The sequence below is a fragment of the Podarcis bocagei genome, assembly GCF_964188305.1.
Source record: "Podarcis bocagei genome assembly, chromosome: 12".
NCBI classification, from domain to species: domain Eukaryota; kingdom Metazoa; phylum Chordata; class Lepidosauria; order Squamata; family Lacertidae; genus Podarcis; species Podarcis bocagei.
This window is the reverse complement of record NC_138137.1, coordinates 905,247-925,234: the sequence shown is the minus strand read 5'-3', so window position 1 is coordinate 925,234 and position 19,988 is coordinate 905,247. Positions and strand designations below refer to the sequence as shown.

Sequence of the window (19,988 nt, the reverse complement as noted above, 5' to 3'; positions counted from 1 at the left end):
ACAGGGAGTTGCTTGCCATTCATGCAGCCTTCAAGGCGTGGAGGCACTTCCTGATCGGCGCCAAGCACACGGTGCAGGTCTGCACGGACCACAAGAATCTGGAGCACTGGCGCACGGCGAAGTTCCTGAACCAGAGGCAGATACGTTGGGCGGAGTTCTTTGCTGACTTCGATTTCCGAATAGAGTACGTCCCAGGCGACACCAACATCATGGCGGATGCACTGTCCCGAAAACCGTAATACCTCGAAGAGGCGACGCCAGCGGCAGCCATGCACATCTTCGCGCCAACAGCGTGGGCGTGCGCTTCAGCCACAGTAGACCTGGATGCGGTGTGGCGGGCGTTGCAGGACGACTCATTCGCGCAGGCGAAGATGGCCGAGGTGCACAAGGGCACGGCGAAGAGCGACGAGTTCCAGATACGGGACGGCTTGCTCTTACGTAAAGGGGCCATCTACGTGCCGGGAGATGAACTTCGCGCCAAGGTACTGCAGCAGTTGCACGACGCACCCACGGCCGGGCACTTTGGCACGGAAAAAACGGTGGAATTAGTCGCAAGGGACTTTTGGTGGCCCAGACTGAGAGGGGAAGTCGCGGACTACGTCGCGAGGTGCGACACCTGCCAGAGGGCCAAGCCGGTGCACAAACCACCGGCGGGACTGCTCGAACCGCTGCAAACGCCGTTTGAACCGTGGGAGAGGGTGGCCCTGGACTTTGTCACGGATCTACCCAGCTCGAGAGGCAAGACGGCTGTACTAGTGGTGGTGGACTTGTTCACCAAGATGGCACACTTCATACCGTGTGCGAAGGTGGCCACGGCAGAACAAACAGCCAAACTGTTCATAGATCACGTGTTCAAAGTGCACGGGCTGCCGCGGTCTATACTGTCCGACCGCGGTCGCCAGTTCATCTCGAATTTCTGGCAGAAGCTGATGGGCTTCCTGAACGTCAAAATCAACCTGACATCAGCGAGACACCCGCAGACCAACGGGCAAGCGGAGAGGGTCAATGCCATCATGCAGCAGTACCTGAGATGCTATGCCAATCAACAGCCGGCGACGTGGGTGGATTACCTGCCGCTCGCCGAGTTCGCCTACAACAACACGAAGCACGTGTCCACAGGGGTGACACCGTTCTTCGCCAACAATGGGAGGAATCCCAGAACCTTCCCGGGACTGGACAGAGTGGGGGAAGGGGAACCGCAGACGGCGGACGCTTTCGCGTCTGAGTTGCAGGAGGTCCACGATCAACTCCGACGGCAGCTGGAGCTAGCGAAGCACGCATACAAGGTGCAAGCGGACAAGCACAGGCGGGTTGGCGAAGAGATCCGAGTGGGAGACTGGGTCTGGTTGGCAGCCCACGCAGTGCCGACCAGATCGTTAGCCAAAAAGAAGTTGGGGCACAAGCAACTCGGTCCATACCAAGTCGAAGCGCAGATCAACCCAGTAGCTTTCAGGCTGGTGCTCCCGGAGGGTTCCAGGATGCATCCGGTGTTCCACAGGTCGGTGCTCACTCCCTACAGGACACCTCACAGGTTCCAGGAACCAGGAACAGCACCGAGTCCGTCTCAGGAGCGGTCGGAGGCGGGAAGATTGCCACAGCAGGACCCCATCAACGAAGTCATGGAGATTTTGGACTCCAGATGGGGGGAAGACGGAGTGGAATACCTCCTAGCCAGAGAGGGCACCCGGGCTAGTGCTAATAGCTGGGTGCCAGACTACGCTTTGGAGGAACCTCTGCTCAAGGACGAGTTTCATGCCCTTTCCCCACACAGACCCATGCCAGCAGGCTTCTTCGACGACTGGTTGTTCACGCCCACACTTTCCTCCAGCACGTTCCATGGCTTCGACTCGGACGGGGAGCCCGCACAGCGCACACATTCCCCAGAGGGGTCACCGGAGGGTTCGGCGTCCGACACCTCGTATTGGTGGGACGATCGGCCAGAGGAGCAGTGGCGCTGGAGGTGGCTGGAGATGCCAGGTCAAGCGACCGACGCAGAGACTGACATGGACGTGTGCGGGGAGGATCTCGGTTTCGAGCACGGCGGCACTGAAATGGAGGCGGAGCAGCTCACCGTTGACGAACGCGGGGAGGAAGACTCGGAGGTCTTCAGTTGGCGGCCAGCAACGAGGAGCGAACTGTATCCGGCATTCACTCCTGTGATGATGGAGCACCCTGCAACCACCCTTGAAAGTGGGGAGGGGGGAAGGGGGGGCTTCGAGGGGGGGATGGATGTCAGGGGTTCAGAAGCAGAGACGCAGAGAAGGGAGGAGACAGAGAGCGAGGGGGAGGAATACGAAGGAAAGATGAGTGGGGATGACGAACCGAGATCGCCGAGCTTATCCAGTGAGTCCGAGGATTCCCAGAAGGGAGCGCCAGCGGTCAGAGCAAGGGGGGAAAGCAGGGGGACACCCCAGGAAGAAGGGTCCAGAGAGGAATCAGAGAGCAGCAGTTGGAGATCGGGACCCACGTACCCAGCCGGGAGCAGCGGGGAGAAAGGGGACCAGATATCGGGTTCCGGAGGCTTTCAGAAGGAGGGAGGGCATGAGTCAGGAGTAGTCACGCCCACCTCGGGGAGCGACGAAACGATCAAGAGGAAGGTTGAGAGTTGGGCGCGCGCGCCAAGTTCAAATGTAGCGGAAGCTGGCGCAGTAAGCAGCCCAGAGAGTGAACCAGGTCCCAAAGCCCGCCGCAAGGAGGCGGAAGGGTCAGGGGGGTCCGCGTCAGAAGAGAGTAGGAAAAAGGAGACCCCGGGGGGCAGAAGGACCCAGAGACGGAGGGAAAGGCGCAGGAGGTGGAGCAAGGCTAGGGTATTAAGCTGGTGTGCTAGAGGCGGAGACTCAGACGGGTCTTCGCCGGTCTGAACTAGAAGAAGTAGGGCTGCATATTGCAGTTTGGAAATGGAAGCTGTAATCCAATAAAGACTCTTTTAACCTGAACGCTGGCTAACGTGGTCCTATGTGAGCTGGGACTGAGTGGCAGCCCTGACAATATATATAAAAAATTAAATTGACTATAGGAACAGACCCCACAACAGAGCCCTGTCTTGCCTCCAAGGCACTAAATGTGTTTCCGTGTGCAGACTGTGTGGCATCTTCACTCCCTTCTAGGAACCTGAGGACAGGCAGGCTTTTCCTCCAGATGCACTGTTGTCATCACAGGCATTTCTCTGCTCCAATTCTGCAAAGCTGGTAAATGTGCTGGTCCAGTGCAGACCACCAAGGCATTCAGGGCCAGCCCAAGACATTTTGGCATCGAGGCAGTGAGGCGAGACCAGCAGTGCCTCACTTTGGCCAAGAGGTCTCCGTAGAGGCAGCCTGGGATGGGCTACCCAAGAGACAGCCGATTCCTGCTCTCAGGAGCATGCCACAGATGCCCTGCCAGCATGGTGGCGGCAGCAGTAAGTCATGTGTTCCTTGGATCTGCTGCCCCTGTGGATCCTGCTGCCCAAGGTGGCTGTCTCACCTTGCCTCATGGGTGGGCCAGCGCTGAATGCACTGCAGCCTCCGAGTGCTTGCCCTGCCCCCTTGGCAGTTCCCCACAAGCAGCCAAAGAACTTTCTTGAGGCCTGCTGGGTTGCTCTACATCTTTGGGTCAGTATGTTAAGGAGAGTAATAAATAAGCTGAATAAATCCCCACATAAGTGACAGAAAATGAAATTAGCATCGCCTGTAAGCAGATCTATTATCTCTCAAGCTCCCTCAGAAAATGTCCTTTCCCCCTGGCATACAGTGCAATAGTCTTTGGAGCTTGGAATATCACATTCCACCTCCCTGGTAAGCACAGCCCAGAGGGCACAATGTTTGCTATTTGTGCGTGAGGAGAAGGAAGTTTCAATGCATACCAAAACCTCAGAATTAATTAGTTTTTAGTACAGGCTGAACTTTTTATGACTAAATTCCATAGAAACATTAGCATAGCATAATCCCTTATTGACCCGAGCCCTAAAATTAAGTAATGGTTTTTATAAACCTTTTGGGAAATCATTTTTGGTATCTCTGCTCACACTTTTCCTTTTCCTTTTTTAAACTGAGTAACCATGGATGGCTCCACAGAGATTCCTGTATTAGCCATTCAAATTATATTTAAAGTATGAAAAGTGCTGAGCAATTTTGCTAGATGGCAAGAGCTTAATACTTAAAGGACGTGTTTATGGAGAGCTATTTGGAACAGGCTGTCTGTGCACTGGGAAGAGATCTATGGCTGTCGGGGAGATGCGTTGTGTGCCCCCTGGCCTGCTCCTGTCCCACCCACTTCTGCAAATCATAGGCTTTTGTTTCACCCAAATCACTTTCACTCAGCAAGTCTTCAAAGACACTGCTGCCTCCAAGAGATCCTTGCAGGGGCATGCTGTGTAGTTTGTGTGTGTGTAGGAGAACAGTTATAGGGGACTTTGCTCAGTGCAGGCAAAACACTAGAGCAGTGGTTTTTGACTTTTTTGGAATCCAAGGCTCCCTTGACCAGCCATATTCTTTCTGCAGCTCCCCTGTGGGAGTCACTTTCACTGGGGTCTCCTTACCCTAAGTGGGATCTTCCCCATTCTGCTTCCACCCCGCCCATTTTCTGTTCTATTTTTGGCATGTATGTAAGTGGGAGCACATTTGTCAATACCACTGCTGGGCTGATGCTCTCCACATGGCAGCTCAGGCCTGCCTTCCCCAAAATTAGTGTGCACGTGGGTGGGAGTGTGGGGAGGGCAAAACAAGATTAAGATCAGAAGCAGAAATATTTTGTTATTACAGGGAAGGAAAGTGAGAAACAGGACACACATGCAGACCTGGTCCTTTTCTGCAACATTCTCCCTGTCCCCATAAAGCTGGGTGACTGTTAAGGAGGAGGGGGTTGCCTGGGGGGAGATGTGGAGAAGAAGAGTGGGGAGGGGTAGAAGGAGAAAGAAACACAAAAGATACTCCTCACTTTCAAGGTTATTTTTAAATCCCTCCCTCAAGCTACTTTGCTATTTTCTTGCATTTCTCAAGCCCTCTGTGTAAAACTGTTCCTTTGTTCATTCCCTCTCCTCCCCATCCCCCACACGCGTCGGTGTCAGCGACTGAGCAAAGCTGGTTGCCGCATGGTGTAAGCAGAGTGTGCTGGGCAGGCCTCTCCAAGGCCCTACGCCAATCCCAGGCATGCAGGAGGGCAGAGCCGGCTGGCCGCCTCAGTGCCTTCTTGGCTCACTTGCCCCCCGAACTCGCGGCACAGAGCCGCTTGCAGCAGAAGAGCCCACCGCAGAGCTCCAACCGGCCGGCAGGCTCTTCCCCGGACTCCAACTCTCGGGCCCCGGATTCTTGGCCTGGCACCCCTAAGAGCCCAGCGCCAGGTGCCCTGCACCCCTGGTGCCCATGATTAAGACAGCCCTGGCCGCTTATTTGTTTAGAGTACTACACACAGGTCTGGCTGTTTTGATGTGGATAGTGAGTGAATTCTTCATAAAATAAGCTTTGACAGGAGTACCTGTGTGTGATGGTAGGTTCAAGGTTACCCAGTGGGCTTCACGACTGACCTGACAAAATGAGCCTATAGGACAGAGAAGCTGCAGACTTTAGGCTAAAAGAGTGTTGGTTGTTTCAGTGTAGCAAGGGAGATGTCCTGTTCAGCTGGGAGCTGTGCATGAAGAGTGGAGGTGGATATATATCTTGATATGCATTTGCATTCTGATGCACAGCCAAGTGGAAACCCTCCAATACTGCAAACCCAGCCACATGCCATGGGGTGGCTGGCGATGCACGACGAACTCCCATCCATCTTGAAATACAGGTGCAAATGTACCTCCCCACCTGCTATCTCTGGCCATTAGTGGCTCATAACAACATTCGTGCTTGTTGCAGCTCAGTGTCCAAGCCAGCACTTTGATGAAAGCAAAAGAGAGAGTGTCAAAAGAAAATAGCTTATTTCATAATTCATCTTAAATAACACAAGGTCAACTTGTGAGATTTTACATATGCTAAATGTTATACATTGTAGTCTTATTCATTTATGACACTATAACAGGAGGACGTTCTTTCTTGCATGGCGACCTTCACACTGATGCCCAGTTAGGAGGAACTGTCTTTGTTGAGCTGTGCTTCCACCCTGCCAGGCCACATGGGTGGGAGGTTTTTCCTGTGGCAGCAGCAACTACAGGGTCTATGTGTGAAAGTTACTGCTTTCCCTGGGGAAAACCACTGTTTACTGCTGAATCAGAACCATCTGTAGAAAACCCAATGGATGGTTGTTCCAGTTCAGTGGTAATCAGTGGGTTTTCCTGGGGAAAGCAGTGGGATAAAAGACAGACCTCTTGGCCCCATGCCTAGGAGTCACGGGACAAATGCCCAGGGGATGAGCTGCTCCATGGAATTGAACATGGAAATGGAGGAGTGATGTCAGCATGCTATGAAAATGGAATAGGCTTTTAAATAAATACTAGAACTGTGCTCAGTGATAACATATCATGGAAATTCATGGAAAAGCTGGTGTAGAAAATAGCGCTCGGTGAATAATTTTACAAAGGGATTAATGCCATTTATACCAAACAAAGAGCCAAAATAATTATCAATGGAAACATCACAGAAGAATGTTTAATAAGTAAAGGTACCTGGCAAGGATGTCCATTGTCTCCATTGATCTTCATTTTAGTGTTGGAAGTTCTGAATAATCTAATACGAGAAGATCAAGGCATCAAAGGAATAACACTAGGAGACAAGGCATACAAGGCATACAAACTTAAAGCATTCGCTGATGACCTACACAGCATGACCAAAAATCCAAAAGAAAGCTTGATAAGAGCATTCAAGTAAATTAAATTTTTTGGAGAAGCAGCAGGCTTTAAATTGAATCCCTCTAAGACGAAATTGTTGGTCAAAAATGTAACAGTGCAAGAAATTGAAGATTTGGAAAAAACATCTGGCCTAGAGATTAGCAATAAAGTAAAATACCTAGGTATTTGGATTACCACCCAAAATATAAATTTGTTTCAAGATAACTATACGAAAGTCTGGAATGAAACAAAAAGAAACATCGAGATATGGAACAGGGTAAACCTCATTTTTAGGAAAAAATTCCATCATCAAAATGGCCATGCTTCCTAAATTACTTTTTCTGTTTCAAACAATCCCGATACGAGGTGGGACAGGCTGCCTCAAAACTTGGCAAAAAGACACCTCGAAATTGATATGGCGGGGGGGGGGAGACCTAGAATTAAACATCAAATCCTAATTGACATTAAAGAAAGAGGAGGCTTTTCCTAACCTGGCCTAAAATGAGGTCGCCTGCCTCACCTGGCTAAAAGAGTGGTGCATGTTTCAGGACCCAGACTTGTTAGATTTAGAGGCGTATGACAACAGTGGCACATGTGGCATGTGTACCTGTGGTACAGGAAAGTTAAAATTCACAAGAACTTTTTGAATCACATTGTCAGAAAATCCCTATACACAGTCTGGGAGAAATATAAAGATCTTTTAGAGCCCAAAACACCTTGGTAGATATCATCAATTGAACTCTTGCTGCTGTTGTGAGAGTCCTTATAGCAAAGTATTGGAAGACACAAGAACTACCCACACTGGAAGAATGGCAGACGAAGGTGATTGACTACATGGGACTGGCTGAGATGACCGGCAGAATCCGAGACCAAGGAAAGGAGACGGTGGAAGAAGACTGGAAGAAATTCAAAGTCTATCTTAAGAACTATTATAAAATAAATGAATGCTAAAACGCCAAGGTTAGGAAATTAAGAGGTTACAGCTGTATTGATTTGGTAAAGACAAAAGGAGTAAAAGGTTAATTAGTTAAATTCTGAAGTGAGGATTTGCTGGAAGAAATTTGAAAACAGGGATGCAGAAAGGGAGGGTATGGGGAAGTCGGAGAAACAGGGTTTAAGAAAAGAAGGTTTTTGTTTATGTGTTTGTTTGTTATTGTATTGTGTTTTGTTTGTGTTAAATATGTGTTAAAAAACCAATAAAAATTATTATAAAAATTAAAAATTAAAAAAAGATATCACCAATTGAAGCAGCTGCGGTAAAGAGGAAAAATACGGGTGGACATTGGCCAGTATATAAAACTTTATTAAGGGAAGAAATCAATGATCTAAAGCTGAAAAGCTTTGAAGATATAAGAGAGCAAATAGCAGACTAGTTTCATTGTTATCAATTGTTTGAAACATTTAAAACAGATAAAAAAGCAGGTTTGCACCAGAAATATCCAGATTGGAAGCGGATTTGGTTAATTCAAAAATAAAAACTCTTTTAAAGGTGTACCACCTCCTCCTTGACTGGGAAGTCAAGGAGGAGGAGGTGAGAGCTGTCATGATTAAATGGGCCCAGGATTTTGGGTATAATATAGAAATGAAAGAGTGGGAAAGTTTATGGAAAGTTAATTGGAAATTCACAGCGTGTTATAAAGGTAGAGGTAAAGGGACCCCTGACCATTAGGTCCAGTCATGGCCGACTCTGGGGTTGCGGCGCTCATCTCGCTTTATTGGCCAAGGCCAGCGTGTTATACTTTGAGGGAAAACGTCTTAAAAATGCAATATTGTTGGTACTTGATGCCATGGAAGCTTTCCAAAATGTAAAAAAAAATGTATCTAGTACTTGTTGGAGATGTGGGGTAGAAACTGGCACTATGTTTCACATGTGGTGGCTATGTTAAAAAAATTAAGATCTTCTGGGACATCATCTATGTAGAACTTAAAAAAATGTTTAGGGTTTTATTTTTTAAAAAACCAGAAGCTTTTCAACTCAGAATAACAGGGCCAGACATTCCTAGGAATGTAAAAGAAGTTTTTTTTTATACGCTACAGTTGCAGTGAGAATCTTAATAGTGACTAATTGGAAAAGGGATAAAATCCCTTCCAGGTCAGAATGGTTACAAAAACTAGCCGAATATGGAGAGTTAGCCCAATTGTCCAAAAAAATGAAAGATAAGTCAAAACAAGTATTTATTGCAAAGTGGGAGGTTTTCGAAACACATCATAAGAAGAATTGTTGCAGTATGAACTAGGTCGCTGCCTTTGAATAACTTCTGCAGTTGTACGAAATAAGAAACAAGATCATAGGAGAATAATACTTTATTATAAAATGAACAGACAGGTTTATGCAATAAGTTTGTAAATATTAAATGAAGTATGGAGAAGACGGGAAGTTAGATGTACTTGAAGAAGATCTACTGTCAGAATATATGGTTTTATTCTATTGTTTATTTTGTATTTGGTGTAACAATTGACATAGATGTATGGTTTTTCTTTTTGATTTTTGGTGGTGTTTATAATAAAGCATAATAAAAAGAAAGAAAGAAAAAGAAAATGGAATAGGCTTTTAAATAAATACTAGAACTGTACTCGGCGTCGTTCTCATATCTACACTACACTTTCAAATGGCATAAATACATGATACAAAAGTAATCATTGACAAAACTATTTTCTCCATAATTTTTGCACTCTATTAACTGATCTACAGTGCTCTTTGAAAACAGAAAAAGTGCATATTTTCAGAGAAACAATATTAAAAGTATCATATATTAAGTATCAAAGTGTTGAAGAATACAGATTTATAAGTTAATAATGCAGACAAATAAAATATATAAAAAATTTAAAATAAATAATCCAGCACTGTTTATGAATCATGAAATATGATCAGGCTACAAAAGTAGTCCTGTTACTGTTATTTATACACTTGAAGGTGTGAAGGTCCAGCATCTCCACTGTCCAATCTTCTTTAAGATTACAAGATGAGACAATATTGGGGATTTCCCCTGCAACACTAGGTCACAGTCCTATATGCACTGACAGGCAGTGCATCCTGGGATCATGGGGGCTTTGCATCTGAGAAATCATGCCTAGGACTAGGCTGTGTGACCAGTCTGTGCTGAAAGACCTGCTGCCTGAGGGTTTCCTTGACTGTGGAAAAATTGGAGTCTACTTGCATAAACTTTGTTGTATATTTGCTCTTATTCTTGTGAGTCAAAATACTGTTCACATTCAGGGTTGCCGATCACTTCGATGGATCCAGGAATTCTGCTCCCATCTTTTGGATAGACACACCAGCATTTTGCAGGACTTCGATCAAGTGAGGTTTCACACTAGTTGGGGTAAATGAATAAGTTTATTTCAAAGTAATTGAAATGGAGTAGATGCTTCATGAGATGAGGTTATTTGAGGGAGTCATTCAATTTTGAAACACATCGGAGGGATGCTGGCTACTCATTGTGGGTAGAAATAAAATTACAGTGATGCCTCGCAAGACAAAAAGAATCCGTTCTGTGATTCTCTCCGTCTAGCGGTTTTTTCGTCTTGCGAAGCAAGCCCATTGACGGATTAGCGGATTAGTGCTATTAGCGCTATTAGCGGCTTTTAGCGGCTTTTAGCAGCTTATCTGCTGATCGGATCAGCTGATAAGCGGCTTAGCGGCTTAGAAAAAGGGGGGAGGGGAAAAAAACCAGCAGGAACTCGCAAGACGTTGTCGTCTTGCGAAGCAAGCCCATAGGAAATTCGTTTTGCGAAGCACCTCCAAAACGGAAAACCCTTTCGTCTAGCGGGTTTTCCGTCTTGCGAGGCATTCGTCTTGCGGGGCACCACTGTAGTAATTCAAGCAAACAGCAATTGTCACTCAGCCATATGTTCGCATTGCTCAATCAATTATATATGCATAATGTTGGATATGGAGTGTCTCTACTGAGGCAATATTACTAAAATGTGTGGAGACTGGGGACCTACACTTCAGATTGTTCAGACAATGTAATGGAATGATTTGCTGTTGTGGGAGCAAGGCCTCCCACTCTCTGCACCCAATATCCATGCCTACGGAAGAACGTTTGTACATGGACTGATGTTTGAGTATCCTCCAAATGTGCAGAAGGCATGAACTGCACAGCATACGTCTGTAAGTCCCGTACATATCTTTCACATGGATATCAATGTTGTGATGGAGTGGGATCTTCACACTTGTACTCAAAATGAGGAGTCTGCATAGAGCTAATTCCAAAGCACTTTCTCCCCCTCTTCCTTTTTTATTCTAAGCCTGTACAACTGAAAACCATTTTCTACCATAGGAAGTTGCTGTGCAACTATCTTGTTGCAGACAGAGGCCTTCTTCCAAAGAAAGCATTTATTTCAGCAACATGGGAATAATTGTCTCTAGCTATTGACTCCAGGGATGTGGAAGAAATTTGTTTCATGTTTGGATGCAAATGTACCTAATTTGCACTTCTCAAAACAACGTATGAACAGAAACAAAGCTGTCCTTCAAAACTGGCCTTTCTCCATATTTTGTGATGCTGTTCTCCAACCGCAACATGGTAACAAAAATGTGTGCATGAGATATAATAATAATAATAATAATAATAATAATAATAATAATAATAATAATAATAATAATATCTTTATTGTCATTGCCCCCTTCGGGGACAACGAAATAAAAGTGTGCATGAAAATATCAACATGTATGCCTCAGGAGATAGACATAATAAAATATTGCTGGATTCTCATGAGGACCCTAAAATTATTTAATAATCCACAAACTGATGCAAACTGAATTAAAGAAAGAAAAAATGTGTATCTGAGAGAAACCAGCAGTTATCCATCCCTACCCCCAAAACAAGATTACCTGCTTGCTGTGGTAAAATCCATTCCGATTACAGTTGGGCAAATAGAATCTGTATATCTCTCCTCCGATTCTTTGTTGATCTTTGGTTAACTTCTCCAGTGCCTTGTAGAGTTCTTTTTTACATGGTGCCTGAAAGAATATTGTAAATATTGAAGTGTTAAATAATAATATATAAGAACTGATATATAAACAACTTTTTATAATGAAATCTGGAGCAAACTACTTATTAAGGCATTTTAAAGTCTGTAGTCCTTGAACCCAAAGGGCCTGACTCATGGCTGGATAGCACAAAATCACAGAGTTAGACGGGGTCCTGAGGACTGTCTAGTCCAAGCCCCTGCAAAGCAGGAATAGGCAGCTGTCCCAGGCAGGGATTGAACCCGAAACCTTGGCATTCTATAACCAGACGATGTTTATATGACTCTTGCTATCTAACAACACAAGTTGTTGTTTCAGACAAATAAGAGAATCTACTGCATCCAAGGGTCATTGCCAAAGGTATTCATAATACTCATGCTCTTAAGTCTGTGACAGCTCAGCCAGCAGGAGACTTTTAATCAAGGGCCACGGGTTTGAGCCCCCCATTGGTGAAGGATGCCTACGTTCCAGGGGGTTGGCCTAAATGACCCTCATGGTCTCTTCCAGCTCTATGATTCTATGACAAACCACATGGACTGAGCTCCATCACGCCATGCTGTTCTGGTTAAGCAGCTCACTTTCTGTCCTTTGGTGCTCTCAAGTGGCACTTCTTTGCAGGTACAGGACACTCAGCAAACCCTCCCATCCTAATTCATAACATTGCTGCTATGACTGCTTCTCTGCTTATTACTTTATTTATTAGTAAATAAATAGTAAATATAGTTCCTTACAGTTTTCAGAGTTTTGGTTACATTCCTTTCACAACAGCTTTGTAAGAGTATTATAATCCTACAACAAGTAACTTTGTAATTAAGATACCAAATGCAAATGTTTATTGGCATTACAGTGCTATGTGAGTATATTGTTATATGTGAGCATTGAACATAGCATAAATATGGAACATGGTGAAAGATCAGCTGGCTGGGCTTAGTGTCTGGGAGTATTTTCCAGCTGTAAACTGCTGAAATCCAGTATCCTAACTTCAGAGTAAAAGGGACGCGGGTGGCGCTGTGGGTAAAACCTCAGCGCCTAGGGCTTGCAGATCAGATGGTCGGCGGTTCGAATCCCCGCGGCGGGGTGAGCTCCCGTCTTCGGTCCCAGCTCCTGCCCACCTAGCAGTTCGAAAGCACCCCTAAGTGCAAGTAGATAAATAGGTACCGCTTTCTAGCGGGAAGGTAAACGGCGTTTCCGTGTGCTGTGCTGGTGCCGGCTCGCCAGAGCAGCTTCGTCATGCTGGCCATGTGACCTGGAAGTGTCTCCAGACAGCGCTGGCTCACGGCCTCTTGAGTGAGATGGGTGCACAACCCTAGAGTCGGACACGACTGGCTCGTACGGGCAGGGGTACCTTTACCTTTTTTAACTTCAGAGTAGGCTAGAACCTACATTTCTTGTCCTTGTTTTCCTCTGTGGGGTGTAATATACATGATGGCTCTGATGCTTCTAATGACTTGGATGAAGGTATTGGGGGGATGCTCATCTAACTTGCAGAAGACACCAAATGGAAGGGGTTGCATGTAACTGGGAACTGCTAAATATGTGATATGATGAAATCCAGATTGGAGGGTGTCGAGGAAGTCTTTTAGCAATGTAAATACACCAGGGAACAAGAAGAAAAAAATCTTATTTTATTTTGTGTTTTTTTATTGTTCTTAAGTTTTTATGTTGTGTCAAATGTAATGTTTTCTTTTGTGTTTTTGTCTCTGTGTTATAAGAGAAAACCAATTTATTTTTTTAAAAAAACACACAAAACAAATGGGAGGGGTTGCTAATGCCACAAAATACAGAATCGGGATACAAGATTACCTTAACAGATTTGAGAAAGGGGCAAAAACTAACAGAATAAAATTCAATAGGGACAAGTGTCAGGTTCTGCACTTAGGCAGGAAGAACCAGATGCACAAATATAGGATGGGGGATACCTGGTTTACTAGCAGTACATGTGAAAAGGATCTAGCTTAACATGAGTCCACAGTGTGATGCAGCAGATTAAAAAGCTAATGCTATTCTAGGCTGCATCAACAGAAGTATAGTGTCCCAATCAAGGGAAGCCATAGTACAGTAGTACCTCGGATTACATACGCTTCAGGTTACAGACTCCACTAACCCAGAAATAGTGCTTCAGGTTAAGAACTTTGCTTCAGGATGAGAACAGAAATCGTGCTCCAGCGGCACGGCAGCAGCGGAAGGCCCCATTAGCTAAAGTGGTGCTTCAGGTTAAGAACAGTTTCAGGTTAAGAATGGACCTCCAGAATGAATTAAGTACTTAATCTGAGGTACCACTGTATCACTCTATTCTGCCTTGGTCAGACCACATAAGTACTGTGTCCAGTTCTGTGCACCACAATTTAAGAAGGAAATTGACAAGCTGGAATGTGTGCAGAAGAGGGAACCAAGATGATCAAGGGTTTGTAATCCAAGCCTTATGAGGAATGGTGGAGAGAGCTGTGTATGTTTAGCCTGGAAAAGAGGAAACTGAGAAGAGACATGATTTGTTGTTGTTGTTTAGTCGTTTAGTCGTGTCTGACTCTTCGTGACCCCCTGGACCAGAGCATGCCAGGCACTCCTGTCTTCCACTGCCTCCCACAGTTTGGTCAAACTCATGTTAGCAGCTTCGAGAACACTGTCCAACCATCTTGTCCTCTGTCGTCCCCTTCTCCTTGTGCCCTCCATCTTTCCCAACTTCAGGGTCTTTTCCAGGGAGTCTTCCCTTCTCATGAGGTGGCCAAAGTATTGAAGTCTCAGCTTCAGGATCTGTCCTTCCAGTGAGCACTCAGGGCTGATTTCCTTAAGAATGGATAGGTTTGATCTTCTTGCAGTCCATGGGACTCTCAAGAGTCTCCTCCAGCACCATGTTTCAAAAGCATCAATTCTTCGGTGATCAGCCTTCTTTATGGTCCAGCTCTCACTTCCATTATTACTACTGGGAAAACTATAGCTTTAACTATACGGACCTTTGTTGGCAAGCTGATGTCTCTACTTTTTAAGATGCTGTCTAGGTTTGTCATTGCTTTTCTCCCAAGAAGCAGGCGTCTTTTAATTTCGTGACTGCTGTCAGCATCTGCAGTGATCATGGAGCCCAAGAAAGTAAAATCTCTCACTGCCTCCATTTCTTCCCTGATAGCCATCTTCAAATATCTCAAGGGCTGTCACATGGAAGAGGGAGCAAGCTTGTTTTCTCCTGCTCCAGAGAGCAGGACCCAAACCCATGGCTTCATTACAGGAAAGGAGATTCTGACCAAACATCTGGAAGAACTTTCAGCAGTGCAATGGATTCACTCCTTCCCTGCAGATAGGAGTTGCCGCTACCACCCCAGTTGCCCCCTGAGTTGCCCCTCCATCACTGCCACTGCCTATTTCCTCTCCGGCCTCCTTGTGATCCCCTGCTGCTTCCGCATGCTGTGGTCTCCCCAGGCTGCCTCTCGTCGCCTCAGGTGGTTGGGGGGGGGAGAGGAGTTTTCTGATTTGCCCAAAGTGGCAAAATGTCTTGAACTGGCCCTACCCTAGACACGTATCCCAACACTGTTTTTCCAACTAGTTCGTGTGTGGCATTTTAGCCTCATGGCTATGAAATGGCAACTTGCCTAAATCCATGTGGCGAGTTTGGTGAGTGGGTGGGAATATGAACTGGAGTTCCCCATGGCCAAGCCCAGAACACTTGCTATTTATACCACATTAGAATCATATAATTTGTCATGGCTTAAGGAATTAATTTCATGGCATTCTAAATTATGTTTCTACTGATGGCCTGCTTTGCTTCAATTTAGTGTGCAGATACAACAGAAAATGGATGTTAGAGAACTCACTTGTTTCTTTAACTTCTTAAGTTCATTCAGTCTCCTGGCTTTCATACTTTCGTGGGCAGCGACCAAATTCCAAGGGACAGGCTTATCTTGGCCAGCAGCAAACGTCAGCTGGGTGTTGTCCTGCTGATCAGCTGTCATGTCACGGTCTTCATGGGGCATGTCTTCTGCTTCCAGGGACTCTAGCAGGGGAGAAGCACAAATGGAAACATGACTCCACACAAGTTCCGCGGCTTGAATGGCAGCTCTAGAAGAGCAGAGCTACGACATCCTGGCTGGAACCTCCATCCCTCAATGAAAAACAGACATTTATATGGAGTCTTCTGTGTGTGCCATGGTTTTTATGAAAACTTGAAAACACTGTATTGTCTATAATAATTCAACTTCCCGAGAATCTTGGATCTCTTAAATAAAGTAAAAGAAAATATCTAGCCTATATAGCTGTGAAATCAGTGTAGGGCAGTGCCTAGGGAGAGTGCAGATGAGTTGCTATGATTTTCAAAGGCCAGAAGACGCAGCTTTCCAATAGTAACCCATGTAACACCATTTGCTTCTTTGTGACTAACAGAAGCTGTATAAATTATGGGATTTTTTTTTTAATAGTGGTAGAATCATGCAAAACAAGAATAATGCCAATTAAGATGAATCTCATCTTAGAATGAATCTATCTGGCAGTGTTGAACAAAGACTGGAGAGACCCAAGTTCAAATCTCTGCTCCACAAATGAAGCTCCCTGGACAACTTTGGACCCATCTCTCTTTCTCAGCCCATGATTCCTCACAAGGTTGTAAGGATAAAAAGGAGCAAGGGGTGAGAACTGTTTGTGCCATCTGCATTTCTTAGCGGAAGGAGAAATAAAACCATCACAAGTACATGTAAAAGTAATTTTTGTTTATTTCCGGATTCAGCTTTTCTTATCACAAATGTGAGTTAGATACAGAATTTTGATGATTCTAGTGCAGAGTATAAAGATCCAGAAGCCAGCACTGGTTATAAGAGCCAGTGTGATGTAGTGGTTAAGAGCAATAGACTCGTAATCTGGGGAACCGGGTTCGCTTCCCTGCTCCTCCACATGCAGCTGCTGGGTGACCTTGGGCCAGTCACACTAGTGGTTAAGTCTCTCAGCCTCACTCCCGTCACAGGGTGTTTGTTGTGGGGGAGGAAGGGAAAGGAGAATGTTAGCCGCTTTGAGACTCCTTCGGGTAGTGATAAAGCGGGATATCAAATCCGAACTCTTATTCTTATAAGAAACATTTTTCAAAACCCTACAGTGTGACTTATTACAGAAAGTCTAGCAATTAATTCAGAAATTCAAACATATGCAAGAGCTAAGAGAGGGCATCCTGAAATGAAAGATAATTTCTACTGCTGTAAACAACAGCCCTTTGCTTCTTTCTGTTAATGGTGTGACATTGCTCATAGGTGTCCAGAGGAGACAGCAAGCATTCAGCTGGTCAAAGAATCATAGAATCATAGAGTTGGAAGAGACCACAAAGGCCATCGAGTCCAACCCCCTGCCAAGCAGGAAACACCATCAGAGCACTCCTGACATATGGTTGTCAAGCCTCTGCTTAAAGACCTCCAAAGGAGGAGACTCCACCACACTCCTTGGCAGCAAATTCCACTGTCGAACAGCTCTTACTGTCAGGAAGTTCTTCCTAATGTTTAGGTGGAATCTTCTTTCTTGTAGTTTGGATCCATTGCTCCGTGTCCGCTTCTCTGGAGCAGCAGAAAACAACCTTTCTCCCTCCTCTATATGACATCCTTTTATATATTTGAACATGGCTATCATATCACCCCTTAACCTCCTCTTCTCCATTTTGGTCAGAAAGACAAAATGCAGGACTACCAATATTGCATTTAGAGCAAGCTCTAGTGTGGCTTTAATGTGTGTTGAAGCATGAAAACAGGATGTCTTTGAACATTGCTCCTAGAACAATTACTTCCATCATGCTAGAGTGTTACTATTAAAGACCATGAGCAAATGAACCATTATGGCTTTTGGTTACAATGTACATTGAAAAAATATTGCCTGACTATGGCAAATACACGTTTGCAAACATTTGCATCATGCAAGTTGCTTCCTTTTGAAAATGGCAACCCCAGGTTTGCCCATGTGCAATGTGGGAAGAGCACTTGAAGCAATTTTCAAATAAAAAGTACTAATTGAATGTGCAAAAAAGTTTGTAGGTGAGCAAAAAGGAGGCAACAGAAGGGGTAACAAATAGAAGCCTTGTGGGGGTGGGGTGTAGAGCGATTTATAAATAAGGGACTGTGGCAGTGAAATCTAAGACTTTGATGGAAACCTCTTGGATCTAACTATGTGGCCGGGGGGTGGGGGGGGGAGGCAGCAGGCAAAAGTCTTTTTTCATTACACTTCAAATCATAGCACTTTGGCTAGTGTCAAAGTGTCAGTTTCCATTTAAGCAATCCTTATGTCCAAATTGAGCCATGGGAATTACCGGTACTAGGGACTCTTGAACTACAAGCAAAATGGGGGGCAGGAGAGACTTGCCCTATAACAATGTTCAGGAATTCACAAGTATTTTGTAAATCCTTGGCTGAATCCTAATAGAAAGCAAAATTCTATCCATTCATGATCAAGCCACAGTTCTACAAAGTTTCCTATGGTTTGCTTAATGTAATTTTCAACAGCTGAAATATTGGCACCACAGAAGTTAAACTGGGCACAGGAGAGTTTAAAGGCAGATGGGAGTCTGTGGTTGCTCCCAGGTGATCACAACATGCTTTGCTCCTAGCTGTAGTGACAGGTCTAGCCCTGTAAAAGATGATAAATATTTTCACTGACATCTGAAACGGTATTCCAGAGCTGATTAATTTAAAGCATATCCCAGTGATGGGGACTGTGGTGCAGAGATTCTATTTTCAACAGCATTTATTGAATCTATTTTCAATAGCATCCTTCCTCTCCTTCTTTGGAGGTTTTTAAGCAGATGTCGGGTGGCCAGCTGTCCTGGATGCTTGAGCTGAGATTCCTGCACTGCAGGGGGCTGGACTAGATGGCCCTGGGGTCCCTTCCAACTCTAAGATTCTATGATTCTATGATTTCTATTAAAACTACCCGTAACCCCTATGCCTTTAACAACAGGCTGAAAAGTAGAAATTAAATGGTGTGGATGTGAATGAGAGAGAATTATTGCTTGTCAGGTGTCTGCAAAAACACAGGAGCAGAAATAGGCACAGGAGCAGGACAGAAAAGAGGCAACAAATATTTTCCTTCCTTCCTTTTCTTCCACAACACACACACATTAACATCATCAACATGGCTGCCACAGGTGAAGGGGGGGGGGGCAGGCCCCTTGGGGGGTTTCTTCCTCTGACTGAGAGTTTAGCAACATACCCCTGGCTTTGCACTCAGACTTCAACTTTCTCCATAAGTAAAACGTCCCTTAGTGAAGGTGTGCCTTCAGGAGTCACACTGTGGATCTGACTCCTATGGGACAGATCTCCAAGGTCTCAGGCAGAGCTCAGCTCCACCTTTGCTGCCTCACACCCGTGCTCAGGATCAAACCTGGAATGTTCAGTGGACGAAGCCTTTGCCCTGGCACTGGGCCCAGCCTGGGCTTCTACAGCTCAGCTTTCTGACACGCAGGAACATTTCCCACATTTTTTTGGCCACTGGCTGCTTGCTGTGGAGAAGATCTAATGCCAAAGCCACATACTCTTGGCATTCTGCCACAGCCAGTGTGGTGTAATGGTTAGAGTGTCAGGCTAGGACCTGGGAGAGCAGAGTTCAAATCCCCACTCAGCCCTGAAGCTCCCTGGGTGACCTTGGACCAATCACTGCCTAACCTGCCTCACAAAGCTGTTGTGAGAATGAAATGGGGAGGAGGAGAACCTTGAGCTCCTTGGAAGAATAAGGCAGCATATAAATGTAATAAAATAAGTAAGTTAACCATGCGCTAATTGCTAGACATGCAAAGCAGTATGCAAAACAGGAAGGCACATTATTTACCTGCAGCCTCTGCCGTGTCAGAGGCGGGAAGGCAGGTGCCCTGCCCATGGAGGAGGGCATGCAGGGGCCGGGGTTCCTCTGGGGGCACAGAGCACCTGAGCCCCCGGCCACAGCGGGCTGCGTATACTCCACAGGACTCCCCCAGCTGGAGGGCACAGGTATGGCAGCAGCCACAGCCTGGCGGATGAGCAGTTTCAGGGCAGCTGGCAGGCACCGGCGGGCACAGCACAAGCTCCTCTTCAGTGCATGGGGCACAGTGCATGGGTTGGAGAGCAGCCCCGAGGATGAGGCCAGGGCAGAGGAGCAGGAGCAGCAGCTCACCGCGGAGGCCTGTGGAACACATGGCGAAGGAGACCAGTCAGCAAAGCAGGTGAGTCTGGAGAGGAGCACCCGTTCGCTTCCTCACGTTCAGCTAGCCCTGTGTTCCAACCACAGGGCATTTATACAGTTCCTTGTCAGTCTGTTAATCTTTAACCCCAAGTTAACTATTGTCTGAGCAGGAGG

The 19,988-nt window shown here is 45.8% G+C and overlaps 2 protein-coding genes across 2 annotated transcripts in view; both read right to left on the bottom strand.

Annotated features, from left to right (window-relative positions):
• Positions 1-19,988, bottom strand: part of ADCY1 (adenylate cyclase 1) — a 329,819-nt gene that overhangs the window by 4,415 nt on the left and 305,416 nt on the right. The window lies entirely within an intron of this gene.
• On the bottom strand, positions 9,022-19,884 carry IGFBP1 (insulin like growth factor binding protein 1). Its single transcript, XM_081165237.1, has 4 exons — positions 19,485-19,884; positions 15,512-15,690; positions 11,571-11,699; positions 9,022-10,047 (listed from the first exon to the last, which is right to left on the bottom strand). The coding sequence occupies exons 1-4, from the start codon at positions 19,825-19,827 to the stop codon at positions 9,916-9,918; spliced, it is 783 nt and encodes a 260-aa protein (XP_081021363.1). The 5' UTR covers positions 19,828-19,884; the 3' UTR covers positions 9,022-9,915.